The sequence below is a fragment of the Canis lupus genome, chromosome 1 (genome assembly GCF_003254725.2).
Source record: "Canis lupus dingo isolate Sandy chromosome 1, ASM325472v2, whole genome shotgun sequence".
Classification (NCBI taxonomy): Eukaryota; Metazoa; Chordata; class Mammalia; order Carnivora; family Canidae; genus Canis; species Canis lupus.
Window position 1 is genome coordinate 81,270,977 of NC_064243.1, and position 20,668 is coordinate 81,291,644.

A 20,668-nucleotide genomic window follows, 5' to 3' on the forward strand; every position below is an offset into this window, starting at 1 on the left:
AGTAAGAAAGTCAGTCTTACAGAGAAAGCTCTGGGCCTCGCAGCCCTGGGAGGTTAATGGTGTAAGGAGCTCTCCCAGTAAGAATCTGGCAGAGAACAAGGCTGCCTGCTGGGCCCTGAATTCCAGCCAGAGGGGCTTGCTGGGCTCCACAGGGACTGTCACCCAGGCAGCCATGGATCCATGCGTGAAAGTAGCAAGGCGCCTCTTCATGAGCAGCTTCTTTCATGGTCACCCTGGGAATTTCTGAGTGAAACACACATGTAGGACATCTGTTTTCTATATTCCTCTTTCAGAGCAGTGAAAATGGTGGTTTTGTTTGAGAAAGAAAAAGAAGAAATGCCAAATAGGAGCTCAGTGTTTAGGAAACTGGTCATGTTTCTTCATCTACTGAATAGCTCCTATAATACTCTTTTGAGATTTTTCTTTTTTTTTTTTTTAAGATTTTATTTATTTAGTCATGAAAGACACACAGAGAGAGAGACAGAGACACAAGCAGAGAGAGAAGCAGGCTCCATGCAGGGAGCCCGACGTGGGACTCGATTCTGGGACTGCGGGATCATGCCCTGGGCCGAAGGCAGGCACTCAACCACTGAGCCACCCAGGTGTCCCTCTTTTTTTTTTTTTTTTTTTTTTAATGAAACAAATGTGTTAGGCAATTTCAGCTCAATATGCTACTCTAACCTAGGACCCTCCTACAAACTACAAAGCCATTTTATTCACCTGCTGCCTGGACATCTCCACTTAAATGTTGGCCACTTTAAACTCAGCATGTCCCCTACACAAGTTGTAACACTTCCCTAAACCTGATTCTCTTCTGACTTTTCTTCTCCTCTTTTCATGAGATGAAGTCAAGGTTTTTATTTTATTATTGGAGTATAGTCGGCACACAATGTTACATTGGTTGCAGGTGCACAGTGTAGTGATTTGTCAAGTCTGAATGTTATGTTCTGCCAAATGTGGCAACTACCTGTCACCATACACCACTGTTACAATACCATTGACCACATGCCTTGTGCTGCGCCTTTCATTCTCATGACTTATTCATTCCTTAACTGGACACCTTTATCTCTCATTCCCCTTGACCCATTTTGCTCGTTCCTCCAGCCCCTCTTCTCAGGTAACCATCAGTTTGTTCCCTGTATTTACAAATCTGTTTCTGCTTTTTGTTTGTGTTGTTTCTTTAGATTCCACCCATAAGTAAGATCATAGTATTTGTCTTTTTCTGTTTGACTTACTTAGCACGATACCCTTTAGGTCCATCCATATGGTTGGTTGCAAATGACAAGATCTCATCCTTTTTATGGCTGAATAACACTCCATTGTATATGTAGATCACATCTACTTTATCCATTCTTCTATCGATGGATGCTTAGGTTGCTTCCATATCTTAGCTATTGTAAATAATACTACAGTTAACATTGGAGTGCATTTATCTTTTTGAATTAGTGTTTTTATTTTCTTGGGTAATTACATTTTAGTAGAATTACTAGATCATGTGGTATTTTTATTTTTAAAATTATGGGGAGGGCAGCCCGGGTGGCCCAGCGGTTTAGCGCCGCCTGCAGTCCAGGGCGTGATCCTGGAGACCCAGGATCGAATCCCACGTCGGGCTCCCTGAATGGAGCCTGCTTCTCCCTCTGCCTGTCTCTGCCCCTCTCTGTGACTCTCATGAATAGTAAATAAAATCTTTAAAAAAGTAATAAAATAAAATAAAATTATGGGGAACCTCCATACTATTTTTATAGTGACTGCACCAGTTTGCATCCACACCAACAATGCACAAGATTCTTTCTCTTTCCTCTACATCCTCAACAACACTTGTTATTTGTCTTTTTGAGTCTAGCCATTCTAATGGGTGTAAAGTAATACTTCATTGTGGTTTGATTTGCATTTTCCTGGTGATTAGTGATGTTGAGCATCTTTTCGTGTGTCTGCTGGCCATTTGTATATCTTTTTTGAAAAAAAAAATCTATTCAGGTATTCTCATTTTTTAGTCAGATTACTTGTTTTTTGGTATTGAGTTATATAAGTTCTTTATCTATTTTGGATGCTAACCTCCTATTGGATATATCATTTGCAAATATCTTCTCTCATTCAGTGGATTGCCCTTTTGTTTTACCAATGGGTTCCTTCCTTATGCCAAAGCTTTTTATTTTGGTGTAGTCCCAATAGATTAATTTTACTTCTATTTCTCTTGCCTGAAGAGACATGTCTAGAAAAATGTTGCTAAGGTCATTGTCAAAGAGATTGCACCTGTGATTTCTTCTATGATGTTTATGGTTTCAGGTGTCACATTTAGGTTTTTAATCCATTTTAAATTTATGTAGAGTGTAAGAAAGGGGTCCAGATTCATATTTTTTCATGTAGTAGTCCAGTTTTTCCAACCCCACGTATTGAAGGGACTATATTTTCCCATTGCATATTCCTGCCTTTTTTGGTCATAGATTAATTGACCCTATTAGCAGGGGTTTATTTCTGGGCTTTCTACTGTGTTTCATTGATCTATGTGTCTGTTTTTGGGTCAATACCATACATACTGTTTTGATTATCCCAGGTTTGTAGTATATCTCAAAATCTGAGATTGTGATACCAGCTTTGTTCTTTTTCAAGATTGCTTTGTCTATTCTGGGTCTTTTGTAATTCAATACAAATCTGTGGGGAAAAAATGCTGTTTGTATTTTCAGAAGAATTGCATTAAATGCATAGGTTGCTTTGCGTAGTATGGGCATTTTAACAATATTCTTTAAATTCATGATCATGGAATATCTTTTTTATTTGTGTCATCCTCAATTTATCTTATCATTGTTTTAGAGTTTTCAGAATATAGGTCTCTCACTGCCTTGGTTAAGTTTATTCCTAGGTATTTTATTCTTTCTGGCACAATTATGAATGGCATTTTTTCTCAATTTCTCTTTCTACGACCTTGTTGTTAGCATATAGAAACACAACCAATTTCTGTGTATTAAGTTTGCATCTTGCCACTTTACTGAATGTACTTATTCTAATAGTTTTTGATGGAGTCTTTAGGGCTTTCTATATACAGTATCATGTCCTCTGCAAATAGTTGTGCTTCTTTCTTGCCAATTTGGATACCTTTTCTTTTTCTTGCCTGATTGCTATGGCTAGGATTTCCAGTAGTATGTTCAATGAAAGTGGTGAAAGTGGACATCCTTGTTTTGTTTCTAATCTTAGAGAAACACTCTCAGTTTTTCACCATTGAGTATATTGTTAGCTGTGGGTTTTTATATGTGGCCTTTATTATGTTGAGGTATGTTCCCTCTAAACTTACGTAATTGAGAATTTTTATCATGAATAGATATTGACTTTTATCAAATGCCTTTTTTGCCTCTAATGAGGTTATATTATTTTTATCCCTCATTTTGTTAATGATTGATTTTTGAATATGAATCATCTTTGCATCCCCAAGATAAATCCACTTGATTCTGGCAAATGATCCATTTAATGTATTGTTGAATGTGATTTGCTGTTTTGCTGAGGGTTTTTGAAACTGTTCATCAAGGATATTGACCTGTAAGTTTTTTTGTTTTGCTTTGTTTGTTTTGTTTTGTTTTGTTTTGTAAGATCTTTCTCTGGTTTTGGTATCAGAGTAATGCTGGCTTTGTAGAATGTATTTGAAAACTTCCTCTTCTGTTTTTTAGAATAGCTAGAGGAGAATGGGTATTATCTTTAAATGTTTGGTAGAGTTTACCTGTGAATCCATCTGGTCCTGAAGTTTTGTTTGTTGGGAGTTTTTTGATTACTGGTTCAATTTCATTGGGTAATTGATCTGTTCAGATTTTTTATTTCTTCCTGAATTCAGTTTTGGAAGATTGTATGTTTCAAGGAATTTATCCGTTTCTCCTAGGTTGTCCAATTTTTTGGCATGTAATTTGTCATAGTATTCTCTTATAATCCTTTGTATATCTATGGTGTTGGTTGTGTTCTGATTTTATTCATGTTCTCTTTTTTTCCTGCAGCTAGCTAAATGTTTATCAATTGTGTTTATCTTCAAAGAATCAACTCTTAGTTTCACTGATCTTTTCTATTATATTTTTTTAGTCTCTATTTCATTGATTTCTGCTTTGATCTTTACTATTTTCTTCCGTATACTAAACTTTTTATTTCTTATTCTTTTCCTAGTTCCTTTAGGGTAAAGTTAGGTTGTTTATTTGAGCTTTTTCTTGTTTCTTGAGGTAGATCTATATTGATGTATATTACCCCTTTAGAACTGGTTTTGCTGTGTCCCAGAGATTTTGGACTGTTGTGTTTTCATTTTCAACTGTCTCTATGCATTTTTTGATTTCCTCTTTGATTTCTCTTCATTGACCCATTAGCAATTTAGTAGCATATTGTTTAGCCTCCATGTATTTTTTTTTCCTTTTTTTCCTTGGTTGATTTCTAATTTCATACTGTTGTGGTTAGAAAATATGCATGATATGCATTTACTCATAAATTTAATGAGACTTGTTTTGTGGCCTAACTTGTGATCTCTCCTAGAGAATTATTCATGCTCACTTGAAAAGAACGTGTTTTTTTTTGTTGTTTTGGATGGAATATTTTGTGTATATCTGTTAAGTCCATCTGGTCTAGTGTATCATTGAAAGAAACTGTTTCCTTATTGATTTCCTGCTTGGATGATCTCTCCTTTGATGTAAGTGAGGCATTAAAGTCATCTGTTATTGTATTACTGTCCTATTCTTCCTTTATGTCTGTTAATATTTGCTTTATATATTTAGACACTCCAATATTAAGTGCATATATATTTATAATTGTTTTATCCCCTTTTTGGATTGATGTTTTTATCATTATGTAGTGCCCTGGTCTCTTACTAAAACAAAACAGTGTTTGTTTTAAAATCTATTTTGTCCAGGGGCACTTGGATGGCTCTTTTGGGTGGCCAACTCTTGATTCTGGCTCAGGTCATGATCTCATGGCTGTGGGATCAAGCCTTGCATCAGGCTCCATACTCAGAGCAGAGTCTGCTTGAGAATCTCCCTCTCCATCTGCCCCTCCCCCTTGCTTATGCGTGTGTTTTTTTTTTTCTTTTTTTTTTGCGTGTGTTCTATCTTTAAAATAAATAAATCTTTAAAAAATAAAATCTATTTTGTCTGATATAGGTATTACTACCTCAGGTTTTTCATTCCACTTTTATTTTCGGGGAATATCTTTTCCCATCCTTTCATTTTCAGTTTATATGTGTCTTTAGGTCTGGAGTCTCTTGTAGGTAGAATATAGATAGGTCATATTTTTAAAAATCTATTTCACCCTGCTGTGTCTTTTGATTGAAGCATTTATACAATTTATATTTAAATTAATTATTGATAGGTATGTACTTATTGCCATTGTGTTAACTTTTCTGGTTGATTTGTGAGTCTCTGTTCCTTTCTTCTCTTCTTGCTGTCTAATGATTGATGACTGTCTATGGTGTCATGTTTGGATTTCTTTCTCTTTATTTTTTGTGTATCATAAGTTTTGGGTTTGTGATTACCATGAAGTTCATATATAGTAGCCTAAGTATATAGCAGTCTGTATTAAGTTGATGGTCATGTAAGTTCAAACACACTGTAAAAGACCCTTTTTACTTACTCCTCCATGTTTTATGTATATGTTGTCATACTTTACATCTTTTAATTCATAATTTTCTTCTTCTTTTGGCCTTTACCACTTAAAGAAGCCCCTTTAACATTTGTTGTAAGGCTAGCTTAGTGGTGATTAACTCCTTTAACTTTTGTCTGGGAAATTATTTATGTCTCCTTTTAATTCTAAATGATAATCTTATGGATAGAGTATTCTTAACTGTAGGGTTTTTTCCTTTCAACTCTTTGAATATATATGCCACTTCTGGCCCGCAAAGTTTCTGCTAAAAAAAAAATAATCAGCTAATAGTTTTAGGGGGTTTCCCCTTTTTGCTTTTCTCTTGATGCTTTTAAAATTCTTTTTCTTTAACTTTTGACACTTAATATATTATGGGCCTCCTTGGGTTCATTTCATTGAAAACTCTGTGCTTTCTGAAACTGGGTATCTGTTTCCTTCCCCAGGTTAAGGAAGTTATCTATTATTTCTTCACTACGTTTTCTCCCCCTTTTTGTCTCTTTTCTCCTTCTCAGACCTGTATAATACAAATGTTTTTCACTCAATGTTTTCTAAGTGATCCCTTAAACTATCTTCATTTTAAAATTCCTTTTTCTTTGTGCTCTTCAGTTTAGGTGCTTTCCATGACTCTGTCTTCCTGATTGCTGGCTGAGCCGTTCTTCTGTATCTGCTAATCTGCTGTTGATTCCCTCAAGTGTATTTTTTATTTGTTATTGTGTTCTTCAACTTCAATTGGTTCTTTATATTTTCTCTTTGGTTCTTTATATTTTCTCTTTGTTGAAGCTCTTACTGAAATCTTCCACTCTTCTCTCTAGTCCAGCAGGCATCTTTATGATCATTAGTTTAAATTCTTCATCAGGCATTTTGTTTATTTCTGTTTTATTTAGTTCTTTTCCTGTGCTTTTGTCTTGTTCTTTCATCTGGCACATATTCCTCTGCTTCCCTGTGTTGGTTGATTTTCTGTGTTTGTTTCTCTGAATTAGGCAGAACAGCTACTTCTGAACTTGCAGGAATGGTCTTGTGTATGGTCATGCCTTATGTAGACTGTGTGTGCCTTGGGACTTGGGCTGGCTCGTGGGAGCTGTGTCTGGTGTGTGCTTGGGGTCCTGGGGCCCTCCTTACTGGAGTGCCATGGTAAGATGGCCAGAGCTATCCCAGGGCTGTCCACACAGAGGGCACCTAGGCAGGACAGCAGTAGCTGAAATGGGTGGAAGCCAGGCTGGCCTGGAGTGCTCAGAGGAGTGGGCACCCTGGTGGGATAACTGGGCTGAGGATGGCAACTTGCTGGGGTGTTCCGGGGCTCTTTGTGCACACAGCACCCTGAAGGGTAAACAAAGGCAGGATGGGGGCCAGGAGTCTCAGGCTGCTCCAGTCACAGGGTGCCTTGGTGGGGCAGCTGGAATGGAGACAGGCACAGGGGACAGAGTGTCTCAGGGTGCTTAGCACAGGGGCTGTATTGGTGGGGGAATTGGAGACAAAGCAGACATGAGCCAGGAGGTCCAAGAGTGCTCTGGGACGGGGGTGGCCTAGCAAGCCACCTGGGGCCAAGGTGAAGCAGGTCTGGTGTGTTCTAGTGTGCTTCATGCCTGGGTCACCTTGATGCGATGGCTGGAGCTGTGGGGGGTGCTGACTCGAGGTGCCCTGGTGGGCACCATGCTGGAGCTGCCTTGGTGGGAGCAGCTACGCCTGGGGTGGGCTAGCGGCCTGGGGCTCCCTGAGTAGCAGGGTGGCCATGCCATCTGGACTCTGCTCCTGTCTGGATATGAAAGTGTAGGGCAAATATTACCTGTGGTCACCACCCCTCCCACCTAGAGAGAGTTCCAACAGTTCTGCTGTTTTGTGGAGGCTGGATCTTTTATAACTAGTTGTTCTTTCAAACTACAGTTTTTTTCTGTGCTCCAGGGCAGATAATTGCTCCTGGTCCCCCAGTACTACCTCTCCCCACTGCAGTTGGCAGCGTCGGGGTGGGCTTCCCCTCATTAATGTGTCTCTGTCTCTCTTGCTGTTCTCTACATGGCCTCGCTAGCCTTTGTTGTGCAGAAGCCGTCCAGTCAGCTGTCAATTTTTTATTTCTTTATTTTGTTTTGTTCTAAGTAGGTTCGACACCCAGCATGGAGCCCAATGTGGGGCTTGAACTCACGACCCCGAGATCAATACCTGAGCTGAGATCAATAGTTGGATGCTTCATTGACTAAGTCACCCAGGTGCCCCAGCCCTTGGTTTTTCATCAGGAGTAGTTGCTCTATAAATAGGTGTAGGTTTAGAGTGGCCCGCAGGACTTGATTTTGGGGTCCTCCTGCCATCGCCATTTTAGACTGTCAGCTCAAGGAGCCAGTCTCACACAACACGACACTTGTTCCCACATCCAGAAGGAGCCTCTGTTCTGATGCTGTGCGCTCTCCAGGAGCTTCGAACATGCTCATCCAACTGCCCATGGTCCTGCTGTGCATGAAAGTATTTAGCCAAGCCACAGGGAAATAGGCACAAAACCCCACTTTCTGTAACACACAGACGTCATTCACAGTGTACAGAAGTCATTCCATATACCAGTTACATTTATTTAAAGACAGGTCACTCTCTTCCTCACTCCTCCCTGCCCATCATAATATTTTTTCCTGGAATGATCTTTGGGGCCTCAGCTGTGCCACTTGCCCTACCAGCCCTCTGCATATTTTTGTCAGGCCATTCTGGATTTGGGTGACAAAATGACTCCTGACCACAGAACATTTCCAGAGAGAGAGATCACAGAGAGGCAAGTCAATGCATTATGTGACCCTAGATGGGGCAGAGGAGAGACATTAAGGGGACAATGGACACACTTGGGATAAGGTTTCAAGAAGCGATTACATTATTGTGTCTGTGTTAGTTTCTGGGTTTTGGTCATTATCCTATGATGTTATGGTCCACTGTCCCATTTTTAGGAAATCACACCAAAGTCTTGAGTGGTAAAGAGGCATTGTGTCTGCAACTTCCTCTCAAATACTTCAGGCAGAAGGTCTTTGTGTACATGTGTGCCTGGCACACATTTGGCGGGATGGGATGGATGATAAGGCATGGTCATAAACTGTCAACATTTGGGCCATCCTGAAAGGCACAGAGGAACTCTTGTACCATTTCTCCCACATTTTTGTGAGTATTAAATTATTTCAAAATAAAAAGAACCATCTTGACAGGTAGGTGAGACCTAGCTGGGAGAACTCTAAATGTGGAATATGTACGTCTAGGCTCCTTGAATTCAGTTGGTTCCAAACTCAGATCTTAATTGTTGGGTTTCTAAGGAGACTGAGGTCTACTGCAAGTCAGAGTCCCTCCATACCCTTTGGGGTCCTTAGACATCCCAAAGGCACTAGGAGAACTCAGGGTCCTTATTCCCCATCCAGGGTACTTCCCACTAACCCATTATGCCAAGAGCTGTTGGAGATTCTACAACTGGGATCCTCTCCCTGCCAATGATCCCACAGTCCAGGGGAAGAGTTTATATCCACTCTTGATGGGTAGTGGTACAAAGCCATGTGGACTTCATCACAACCCTCCTTTCTAGCCCCAGAGTGGAGTAAATCTCTACGATCTCCCTTTTCTCCAGCTTCCTGTTGATTGTTAATGAGGATGAATAATGCAAGATATGAGCAACTTTTCAGGGAGTACCATATACACATGTGCAGATCACAGCTGCCAAACAGATGCTTTGCCGACTCACAGCTGCTGGCAAATAGCCAGCTCTGTGTGATGTCATTGCCCTGAGATGTGGCAAGGTGGGGGAGCAGAGGAGGGCCGAATTCCTCTCTCTGTCTCAGCAGGATTCTCTTGTCTGTGCAACTTGCAGCCAAGGGATGGGATGTGGGATCTCTGTGGCCAACACACAGACATGCTGAGGATGTAAGGCAATCATACTATTTTCATTACCTTGGGTTTGGCAAGATTTCTGGCCCCATGCTAACCTGACATCGATTAAATGAGATAATGTGTATACACCTCTTGGCACACAGGAAGTGGGCAATAAATGATAACTGATATAATAGTAATAATTACAGCAATAATCTTAAGTGCTGTAATAATGGAGCAGTAGTATTAGAGCAATAGTTATTTAATGGGAGTAATAATAAATATAATATTATGACAATCATTGGCATTGGGGGTTGAAATGGGAGTGGCTTTCCACATCTTTTTTTTTTTTTTTTTTTAAGATTTTATTAATTTGAGGGATGCGTGGGTGATCCTGGAGTCCCAGGATCAAGTCCCACATCAGGCTCCCCACAGGGAGCCTGCTTCTCCCTCGGCCTGTGTCTCTGCTTTTCTGTGTCTCATGAATAAGTAAATAAAGTCTTTTTAAAAAAGATTTATTTATTTGAGAGAGAGAGAGAATGAGCACAAGCAGGGGAGCAGGAGAGGGAAAAGCAGACTCCCTGCTGAGCTGGGAGCCCCACACAGGACTTGATTTCAGGACCCCGGGATCCTGGCCTGAGCCGAAGGCAGATGCTCAGCTACTGAGATGCTCACCCGGGTGCCTGCAAAGGGGTTTTATCAGTGATGTATGACGATAAATGAGCAGACTGAATGGGAACTCTCTGTACTTTCTTAGTTTTGCTGTGAACTAAAACTGATGTAATAAGGAATAGACTCTACTAAGTTATTTCTAAAAAAAAGAAGAGAGGAGAAAGCAAGCCGAGCGACACACCTGGCTGGCGATGCTAGTGTCGGTCTGTTCTCGGGGGCGAGGCTCGCGCTTCCCGCTGCGCCGAGGTGGACCCCCCCCCCCCCCGTGGGTGGGTGCACGCGCCAGGACAAGGAACGTGGTTACCTCCACGTTGCCCTGCCGCTATGCTGACCTTCAAAGGACACTGACGCCCCATTGCCCTTGGGTTTCTCTGTTCACATGTGGGTGTTGGGTGCTGGTGGGACGGGCCGGTCTGGGTGATGCGGCCGCGTCGCCTGCACCGGCGGTGGCTGCAGCTGCGAGGCGGGCGGGGGGACGGGGGGACGGGGGGACGGAGATCTAACCTAGTCCACAGGCCGGGGGCCTTGTCCCCGGGTCACCACGGGGCGCTCCGTCGTCTCCGCCCAATGCAAGGTTCTCTCTCCTTCGCGTAGGAAAATGCGCAGCTCATCAGAGAGGTGGAAGTGGACAAGGTGGTGGCCCTCTCCGGGGAGCAGGTGGAGGCCATCAAGCAGCTGTGGCGGGACCCGGGGATCCAGGAGTGCTACGACAGGAGGAGGGAGTACCAGCTGTCCGACTCCGCCAAGTAGTGAGTACGCGGCGCGCCCCCGGGGAGCCTGGCCCCGCAAGATGCTGCCCGCTGGGGCCCAGCCGGCTGCCTCCAAAACTGGGCGCGGGGCGCGGGGCGCGGGGCGCGGGGCGCGGGGCGGCGTCGCCCTCGGGCTCCGGGGTGCCTGGCCGCGGCCTGAGTACCGGGGCCGCCCCACATCCCCGTCCTTCGCCCTTCTCCACGCCTCTGTCTTTTTCACTGAGAGGCTCCATCAAACGTGGGGTCCCTTTAAGGGGCCTCATCTCATTTGGGGCGCTGAAATCTTCTGACTTGAAGTCGGACGGCCGCTGCCCCTGGCTCCCTGGCTCCGGCCTTCCTCCTCCTCCTCTCCCCTCGGCCTTCGGTTTCCCGCCCGGCGCCCGCGGGATCAGCCGCGCTCCCACCTGACCTCAGACTCGAGACCCGCGGAGCCCGAGGCCGCGGCGGTGGCCGATCCGGTGCTGCCCTCTCGTGGGCAACACGGGTTCCGCAGGCGCGGCGCGGGGAGGCCGCCCAGGCCGCGAGCCCTTCCTTTGCTTGTCGACGCCCCGGGAAGGCCTACACCCTGTCTTTTTGATTCACAAAGCTCTAGCCTCAAATCCTTGCTCCCTAAGGTAAAATGAAATAGATGGGCCTGCGTGCACACGGAGGTCACAGAATTTCGTTGCTTTAAGAATTTCTGGAGGCAGTGCGTCCGTCCGCTAGGTCACTGGACAAACGGATGGGTCGTGCCCCTTCGTGAAGAGGCGATTCTCCCTGCTTCTGCAGCTCGGCTCTTCCCCCGTTGCCCCGCGTCCTCTCGCATCCTCTGTGGGCCCCAGAATCCCACCCCCTTCCCTTTGGGGGTTGCCCTCGGGGCTGGTGTGGGTACGTGGGTCACCCCAGTCGTCCCAACACGGCAGTGGGCAGGAGGGAAACCTGCGCTCTCACCTGCAGTTTCAGTGGCCTCCCTTTGCTGCTAGTGCCAGGCTGAGTGGGCTTTTTTGTTCGAATATTTTATTTATTTATTCATGAGAGACACACACAGAGAGGCAGAGGCACAGGCAGAGGGAGAAGCAGGCCCCATGCAGGGAGCCCGACGTGGGACTCGATCCCGGGTCTCCAGGATCGCGCCCTGGGCTGCAGGCGGCGCTAGACCGCCGAGCCCCGCGGGCGGCCCCCAGGCCGAGTGTTTAGTGCCATTGACCCGGGCTTGGCACGACAGGTCTGAGTGCGGGAACCTCTCGGTGCAGCAGAGCAGCCAAGTGGCAACAGGAAGTAGCAAGCCGGGGAAGTGCTGGGTCAGCTCCGGAGAGAGCCGAGAAGGAAGGCAGCGTCCGGGGGAGGGCGGGGGTGGGGGGGCGGCTGCCCTGGCCCTGCGGAGCGAGAGGCCGCTCCAGGTCGGCGAGGGCTGCCGGGCGGGTCCTGGGGACTGGCCGGGGCCCCCGCTGGAGATCCGTTTGCAAGAGCCCCGCTGGACCCGCTGGAGATTCAGGGGAGCCCAGAAATCCGGGGCTAGTGCCCTGAGGGGAACGTGGGCAACGGCTGGGGGCCGAGCTGCGGCGGAGCCAGGGGCCCTCGGACACCCAGCGGTGCCGGAGCCGAGCGGCGGAGTCCAGGGCGGCCTCCCCAGCCGGCACCTGCTGCGCCCCCTGCCTGCACCCCCGGGCTCCCCGACATGCCACCTGCGGCCCCGCAGCCCTGGGAGGCGGCGAGGCCAAGCCTCCTGTGCGGGACGCCCTGGGTCACCGGCCCCGTCACTGGCCAGGGCCGAGGCTGCAGTTCTTCTACTCAGAAACGGCTTTTATAAGACCTTACAGTTAAGAGGTAAAACAAAGTGTATTCTCCTTTTACTGCAGAAAAAGTGATTTGTTTTCAGCTTAGGCGTTTAATAGGCAGCCAAAAATAATCCGAGACAAGTTTTGGCTTATTTTAGATGTGTAATTTCCCAACAAGCCGTCAACTTTTTCTTGTTGTTTTGAAGGGACTTTGAATTGGCCTGTTTTATACCCTCGGATTCTCATAGAAACTAAAATTCGTTGAGCAAAGCCTTCAGGAACAGCATCTACTTTCTATAATGTTGGGGGATGGGGGTGAGTGTTGGGAGGGGGGAGGCAGCTGAGAGGTCAGAGACCCCACCCCAACATCCTTTCCTTCTGACCTGCTGGGTCCCTCACCGGCTGGGGAGAGAGAAAGCTTAGAGCTGCGTGAAGACATGGCCTGACTCATAGATTTCCCGGAGGGCTCATGGAAGCTCCTGATCCATATCCTCTCCCCAACACTCATAGCTGGGGTGGACAGACCCGGTCCAGAGCCACCTCTCCAGAAAGGCACTGATGGAATCCACGAAGCCGAGTGGGGGCACTGTGAGTTGGGGTGTCTCCCCTGGAGTGGGATGGTCGTTTCTCCCATTTCTAAAATGAGTCTTGGGCTTGGCTGTCTGATATCCCAGTTACCTGACGGACATTGACCGGATCGCCATGCCATCATTCGTGCCAACACAGCAAGACGTGCTTCGTGTCCGAGTGCCCACAACTGGCATCATCGAGTATCCGTTTGACTTGGAAAACATCATCTTTCGGTAAGACATTGGAATGTGTGTGGCCTTGGTAGCCCCCAAATGGATTCTTTTTTCTTAAGATTTTATTTATTTATTCATGAGAGACACACACACAGAGGCAGAGGGAGAAGCTGGCTCCATGCAGGGAGCCGGATGTGGGACTCGATCCCAGGACTCCAGGATCAGACCCTGAGCTGAAGGCAGGCGCTAAACTGCTGAGCCACCCCGACGTCCCTCACCAAATGGATTCTTAAGTGCGTTATTCCTAAAGTGGTCTGTCTCATAGAGCCATAGGGCGCTCTCCATCATGCAATGTTTAGAACTACAAGAGGACTCAAGTCCTAGAATGGAGAGGAACTCACCTTAGAACAGAAGTCTCCTTACTGAAGTCTGGAATGACCCTTATGTGTAAGACACACACACTTCCATAACTATGAGTTGAAATACTGATGTCTTTTCCCTAAACTTGAATATTTCTCTTCCCTTCTCTAACATTTATCTGTTAAGAAAAAACAAAGAATCAGTACAAAAAGTGTATTAAAAATTACATTATATGTGTGTGTGTATATATGCTACACATATATGTACACTACTGCCAAAAGTGTATGAATTTCCACATACAAATATAAGAAGTACTTTTAGGATGACTTTAGTAGATCTTCACTGCATTTAATTATGGCACAGAGTGAAGGACATGGTACAGAGGCACAGCACTTTCAAAGCATTTTCGTATTTCGTTCCCCTGCTCATCAGTTATTACGTTATGCTTTTCTAGTCAAGATGATGCAGGTCCGATCCTGCCATGCCAGATTCTGTCTGTAAACCCCGTTCCATCTCAGGGCTTCCAGAGCACTGTGGCACTGGGGAGTCCTCTGGTTGAGCCACTTGGAAGTCCACATGTGGGTGCCCATGAATTTATGACATTGACCTTTTTCAGAATCGGCAAGGCTTGCTGCTTCCAAAACCTGGCTCTTCTGGGCAGCCTTGGTGGCAGCGGTTTAGCACCGCCTTCAGCCCAGAGCAGGATCCTGGAGACCTGGGATCGAGTCCCACGTCGGGCTCCCTGCATGGAGCCTGCTTCTCCCTCTGCTTGTGCCTCTGCCTCTCTCTCTCTCTCTCTCTCTGTCTCTCATGAATAAATAAATAAAATCTTTAAACAAAACAAAACCTGGTTCTGGTCCACAGATGTATTATTCTCTTTGGCCCCCTTGCTGTTCTCTAAGCAGCTTTTGAGCCAGTCTTAGAACTGGTCCATTGTGCTTACAGCATTTGATATTTAGCTCCTCTTGAAAGGTTGAGGGTCTGGTCGCGGTGTGCCTGCACTTCTGTTCAGCAGCGGTTGGCTGCAGCTCCATACCAGTCAGCCCTCCAGAGGGGGTCCCTAGCATTCTCGAAGGTGCCTACTTGACCATTTCCATGAACTGCCTGCCTCCTGGAGCATTGGAGCTTACGAGCCATCTTTGGGCTGTGATTCTCTCTAGTCTTTCCCAAAGCCCCGGCTAAAGCCTTTGGATTGCCATACAGGACAGAGGAAACTTGCAGCTCCTTGTAGGCCAGAAGGGGTAGCATCCATGTAATGCAGAAAGGATTCATGGGTAAATCTGAGGAGTGGTGAAAAACGGGCAGGGTGAGGGCCTGGAGGCAGCCGGTGGACCTGGAGGATTGCCCGCCTCTCTGTCCCTCGCATGTCTAGTGTCCTGGCACTCTACAGTGGTTGGAGCGACACCTAGGTGGATGCTTGTGCTTTCTGTCTGGACCAATGCAGCAGCTTCCAAACCAGTGTCCCTGAGCAGGCTCCCCGCGAGTGACCTCTGCTGCTCTCTTCAGTAACTTCACTTACATTCTGTGCTTCTTTTGCTAGGAAACACCTAGGGTTCCTCTCTGCCAAAGGGAGTGGTGCTCACACACTTGCATCTTAAGACCCCCTTTCACTCAAAAAATTATTGAGGACCCTAACGAGTGTTGATTTCTACAATATAATGATTCCTGTCCTTTTTCTCCAAAGAGCCATGTATGCCGACCTTTGAAATGCTGTTTCTATCCAACAGGATGGTAGATGTTGGTGGCCAGCGATCTGAAAGACGGAAGTGGATTCATTGCTTTGAGAGTGTCACCTCCATAATTTTTTTGGTTGCTCTGAGTGAATATGACCAGGTCCTGGCTGAGTGTGACAATGAGGTATGCTTGTAGCTATGGAAAACAAAGACCTGTTTCTGCAGTTTGCAAAAAGCCAGCCGCTCTGGCATTAGACTCTTGTATAGGTTAAACTGTCTTACTATTTGAAGTGTAGTCTATGGAGTAGTAGTAGCACCAGCATCATTTGGGTGCTTGTTAGAAATGCGTGCCTAGTCAATCGACCCACACTGAATAATTCAGAACTTGTATTTTAACAAGATTCCGGTAATTCAAATACACATGGAAGTTTGAGAATTGCTGGCCTGGAAACCTGGTTCTGAAAGTTAGATACACACTAGAATTCCCAGGGGATCTTTTTTTTTTTTTTAATTTTATCTATTTATTCATGAGAGACACACAGAGAGAGGCAGAAACAGAGGGAGAAGCAGATTCCCTGCAGGGAGCCCGATGTGGGACTTGATCCCAGGACCCCGGGATCACACCCTGAGCCGAAGGCAGATGCTCAACTGCTGAGCCACTCAGGTTCCCTCCTGGGGGATGTTTAAGAGGAACCTGGCATGTGGGTCCTGATATAGTTGGGGTGGGTGTGGGCTGAGCCTGGGATCTAATCTCCTATATTGCCAAGGGTGGAACCACTCAAAAGCATTGGTTCTCAGCCTTGGCTACATATTGGAATCCCCTGGGGAATTTTAAAAACAGACCATCTTTTGGACCTCACAGTAGGGACTTGTGTTTCCTAGGTTTGAATCGGGGGTGTCTTCTCTAAGCCCCTTGGGGGTGCTAATGGACAGCCAAAGTTGAGCAGTACTATTTCTAAGAAGTATCTGAGAACAGGCTTCCCAGTCCATGGTGCTCCCAAGTTAGGTCCCTAACTGAGTTGGGTGGGGAGTGGAGCCAGGTGCTTAGATCTGGCCTGACCCCCCTGGTCAGGCATTCTGTGTCCTCTGCAGAGCCGCCGTAGTGCTAGCTGCATGGAATGGCATTAACCCTATCTGCCCAGAAAGTGAGAAGAGCCATCATTCTCACTTCTTTGTGAGGTGGGGCTGCATTCTGTGGGATACCATCGGCCTCCCCTGGTCTTTTCCTTACCCTTCACGAGATATCCTGACCTCATAGAAAGATGTCTCTCTTGCTTCTAGGTGGTGGGTAGTAAACCAGTAAAGAACGCTGCCCAGGATTAGGCAGTCACCATGACCAAATTATATCTTGTATTTCTTGAGAGCAGGCTTTTCTCTGAGGAGCAGAGTTACATTAGCTAATTAGTGGAGGATTAACCCATTTACTGGTGTCTATAGCAATCTTGGCTGCCACCCAGCTCTTCCAGGGGAGACACTTAAAAAAAAAAAAAAAAGTAAAGGCATCAAGTTATCAATATGAAAAATGAGCTCCAAATTCGTCTCAGGATTAATGATGTTTCTCGGGAAACTCAGAGGACTATTCAGGTGGGCAAGGGACCAGTGCCTCAGCCCAGTATGCTTAGAAATTAGACATTTTCTCTTCTCTTAAAAATTTGGAGAAAAATTCTTCTTCAGACTTGCCCTCCTGGGTGTAGATACGTGGTGTCCACTCATGGGGCTGTCCAGGAATGGTTTCTTCATTTACAGTTGACCATTAGACAACACAGGTTTGAACTTACACATGGGCTTTTTTTCCCCCCTAAATATGGTACAGTACACGCATTTTCCTTATGATTTTCTTCATATATATATGTATGTATATATATTTATCACCAGCTTACTTTAGTGTAAGAACATGGATGTAATATCTGTACTGTATAAAATATGTGGGAACCAGTTGTTATTGGTGAGACTTCTGATCAGCGGTAGGCTATTAGTAGTTAAGCTTTTGGGGGAGTCAAAAGTTATATGCACATTTTCAGCTGGTCAGCACCCCCACTCCTGCATTGTTCAAGGGTCAACTGTGCTGTAGTTCCTTGGAGATCATTACTGATCATAATTTTTTAAAAAGCTTTAAAAAACAACTGAAGGGTTACCTCTCTGGTAATAAATCCCATCTTAATTGACAAAAATGTACTAAATAGGAGAATGAGCCTCGGTATGCAGAAGTTGCAGGGAAACAGATTTATCGCAAGTCCCTCTGGAGTGGGTGTGCAAGGCTTTCATGTTTTTGCCTGATCTCTTCCCTCTATAAAGTTCTTGTTTCTTTACTCAGGTGTGCCTGGCTGGCTCAATCATATGCTCAGGTGGGGCATATGACTCTTGATCTCAGGGTCAGAGTTAACTCAGATCTCAGAGTTAAAGCCCCACGTTGGGGCTAGAGCTTACTTATAAAATATTTATTAAAAAATACTTCAGAGCAGAGTGCAATCTAGAACAATTATTGTCAACCAGAGATTTCTATGTGCCCTGTCCAACCTCCCTAAATTAAGAACCTTTGATATATTCTTGCCAATGTCTACTGTTAAGAAATTTTTAGTTTTTCTACATAATTTTGACCAGGTCGTACTATTACATAGGCTTGGGACATGATTTAAATTTGTGAACAATAGTATGCTCATCCATAAAGTGGGGACCCTGCTCCCCTAGTAGACCTCGCCTGTATTACCCACCTGTGACACGTGGCTGGAGCAGGCACCCAATAGCGTTAGTGCCTTGCTCTGTGTGACCAACTCCTGTGGGCAGTGGCTGTGCTGGAGAAGCCTTCCTCTCGTGGTCTGGAAGCCCATCCCCAGTTAAAGCGGTGTCTCTGGTCTAAGTTATGCACTTCCCCCACTTAGTAACCCCCATAATTAAATAGAAAACTTTTGACAAATATGGGTATGAACCTTTTTCCATTTTATGTGTTTATTTGGGGGTGCTGCTGCAGAACAGATCCAGAAGGGGTGATAAGAGCCAAGTGGGGAGTCAGGGGGAATAGAAATAGGCTATATAATAGAAGCACCTGGTGTCCTGGGGGGCCCTTTGTGTTCACCTGCTCCAGCAGACAGTGGTGTGGAGCTGGCAGCTAGGGGAGGGGACACATGGTGGAACCAGCCCTTTGGCCTGTTGCTTCCAAAGTTTGTTTTTTCTTTATTAACCCTAAGTTCCTTGTTTCTCACTTAGAACCGCATGGAAGAAAGCAAAGCCTTATTTAAAACCATTATTACCTACCCCTGGTTTCTGAACTCATCTGTGATTTTGTTCTTAAATAAGAAGGATCTTTTGGAGGAGAAAATCATGTACTCTCATCTAATTAGCTACTTTCCAGAATACACAGGTGAGTAAATGTCCCTGCTGCCCGCCCTGGCACTCAGCCAGCAATATTTACAGGGCCCCAGGGGTCTCTGCCTCTAACAGACTTTCTCACAGGGGTTCCAGGTACGTCCCTCTTCTTTCGCCTCAGCATCTCCACACGTGCCAAACCCATTAGTGAACTCTTTGTCCTCCAAGACCCAGCTCAGGCACATCCTTTTTGGGAGCGGGTGGGGAGTCCTGCTCATGCTCCCCGTGCTCGCTTGGCCTTCACTCCGTAGTGCTGTGTGTGCAGCTTCTGAGGCAGAGGCTGTGCTTGGTCTATCTTTGCCTCCCAGACCCTGTCAGAGCACCCACTCCTTCTTATGTGTAAGTTACCGTGGCAGCCTCCTTCCTGGGCACATGGTAGATGCTGAAGTTTTTACACAGAGGACCAATCCCAGGCTGCAAAGTTTTTATGTCCTGTTGCTAATTATTTCTGGTACGGGAGGTCTCAAACAGCAGCAAGTCTGATACTGATATATAGAGTACTGTGGGGTAGCGCCCTTTTTCCTTTTATTAACTGCATGGGCCATGTGGTTGAGAGACCTCACCCTTTAAAATCAGACTTGTTCATGTTCCCACATTCTCCCCTTTCCTGCTCCTAGTCCACTTCTGTCTGCCTGAGTGGCCCAAATCAGAATGTTTAATTGGGTCACTGTTTTTCAACAATTTGCTTTAAAGTACACTTTTTAGATAGCAGTGGATGCTTTAAAAGTCTCTCTTACGGGTTCATTAGGAGATATAACAACACTCCAGGGAAGCGATTCTCTAGAAATAAGAGAACTCAAAGAGGGAGTCCATCAAAACTGATTTGGGGAGGACTTGGTAGTTAGTATCTTTCTTCTTTACTCCTGTAACTGCACTCTTGACTAGGACCCAAGCAGGATGTCAAAGCTGCCAGAGACTTTATCCTGAAGCTTTATCAAGATCAGAATCCTGACAAAGAAAAAGTCATCTATTCTCACTTCACATGTGCCACAGACACAGAGAATATCCGCTTTGTGTTCGCTGCTGTGAAAGACACAATTCTCCAACTCAACCTTAGGGAATTCAACCTGGTGTAGAAGCTGCTGCCTACTCCTCACCCATTCCCCGAGACAGAACCTGCAAGCTCCTCACATTTTATTTGCAAGTGCTCGTGACATCAACCCACCCCCTGGCAGCACCAAGTCCATCACGCAGGCCACAGGGACAGGTGATGGACCTTGTGAGATATTTGAGTAAAGCAAACTTTTTCAAAGTCTTTATTTCTAAATTGTTTTTATATTTCTTTTCTTGACTTTTCGCTATAAGATTTCATGTAAGTTTTGAATTTGATATTTTATAGAATTTTTTAAAAGCCACTGTGATTTACTATTTTTTTTTTAAGTTAAAGTGTGTTTAATAATAGTCCTTAACACATCCTGTAATGGAGGGATCTGTTAATTTATAGATCATGCCTTGAGACCTCTAGGATTAATTTTTTTTTAAAAGAAAGTTAATGGGTTTGAAGCTTTTTATTCAATCTTTTAACTTTGAGATTCTAAATTGAATGTTTTTCTCTTTGTGCTGAAGCATGCATTTAACATGTCATCAAAAGATTTTTAAAGTTTTTTTGAGTTAAATATTTCTTTTTTTTTTTAAATATTTCTAAGCCACATTCATGACTGTATCAGTATATCTTAATTTTGCCATATTTTGATCACTATACAGCCAAAGTTGACATAAATGGGCTCTAGATAGCATATATGTTGTGTTGATGAAATGTGTATCTGTGTGTATATATGACCAAGTCTTGTAAACTTATGAAGTGGCTGAAAGCCTAAGTTGTTTAACAAATGTAATGTAACCCCTGCCAAAGTTCCGATGGCCACCACAGATTTGCTGTTTGAACCACAATATGCTGTGCCTTTCTGAGGAGGCTAAGAATATACCATCTGCCATTA

The 20,668-nt window shown here is 45.0% G+C and overlaps 1 protein-coding gene across 1 annotated transcript in view; it reads left to right on the forward strand.

Annotated features, from left to right (window-relative positions):
• The window catches only part of GNA14 (G protein subunit alpha 14), a 185,551-nt gene extending 164,883 nt beyond the window's left edge, over positions 1-20,668 (forward strand). Inside the window, exons 3-7 of the mRNA XM_025423274.3 lie at positions 10,681-10,835; positions 13,267-13,395; positions 15,423-15,552; positions 18,573-18,726; positions 19,617-20,668. Of these exons, the coding sequence (XP_025279059.1) occupies positions 10,681-10,835; positions 13,267-13,395; positions 15,423-15,552; positions 18,573-18,726; positions 19,617-19,807 (759 nt within the window). The 3' untranslated portion in view covers positions 19,808-20,668. The remainder of the gene's footprint in view (positions 1-10,680; positions 10,836-13,266; positions 13,396-15,422; positions 15,553-18,572; positions 18,727-19,616) is intronic.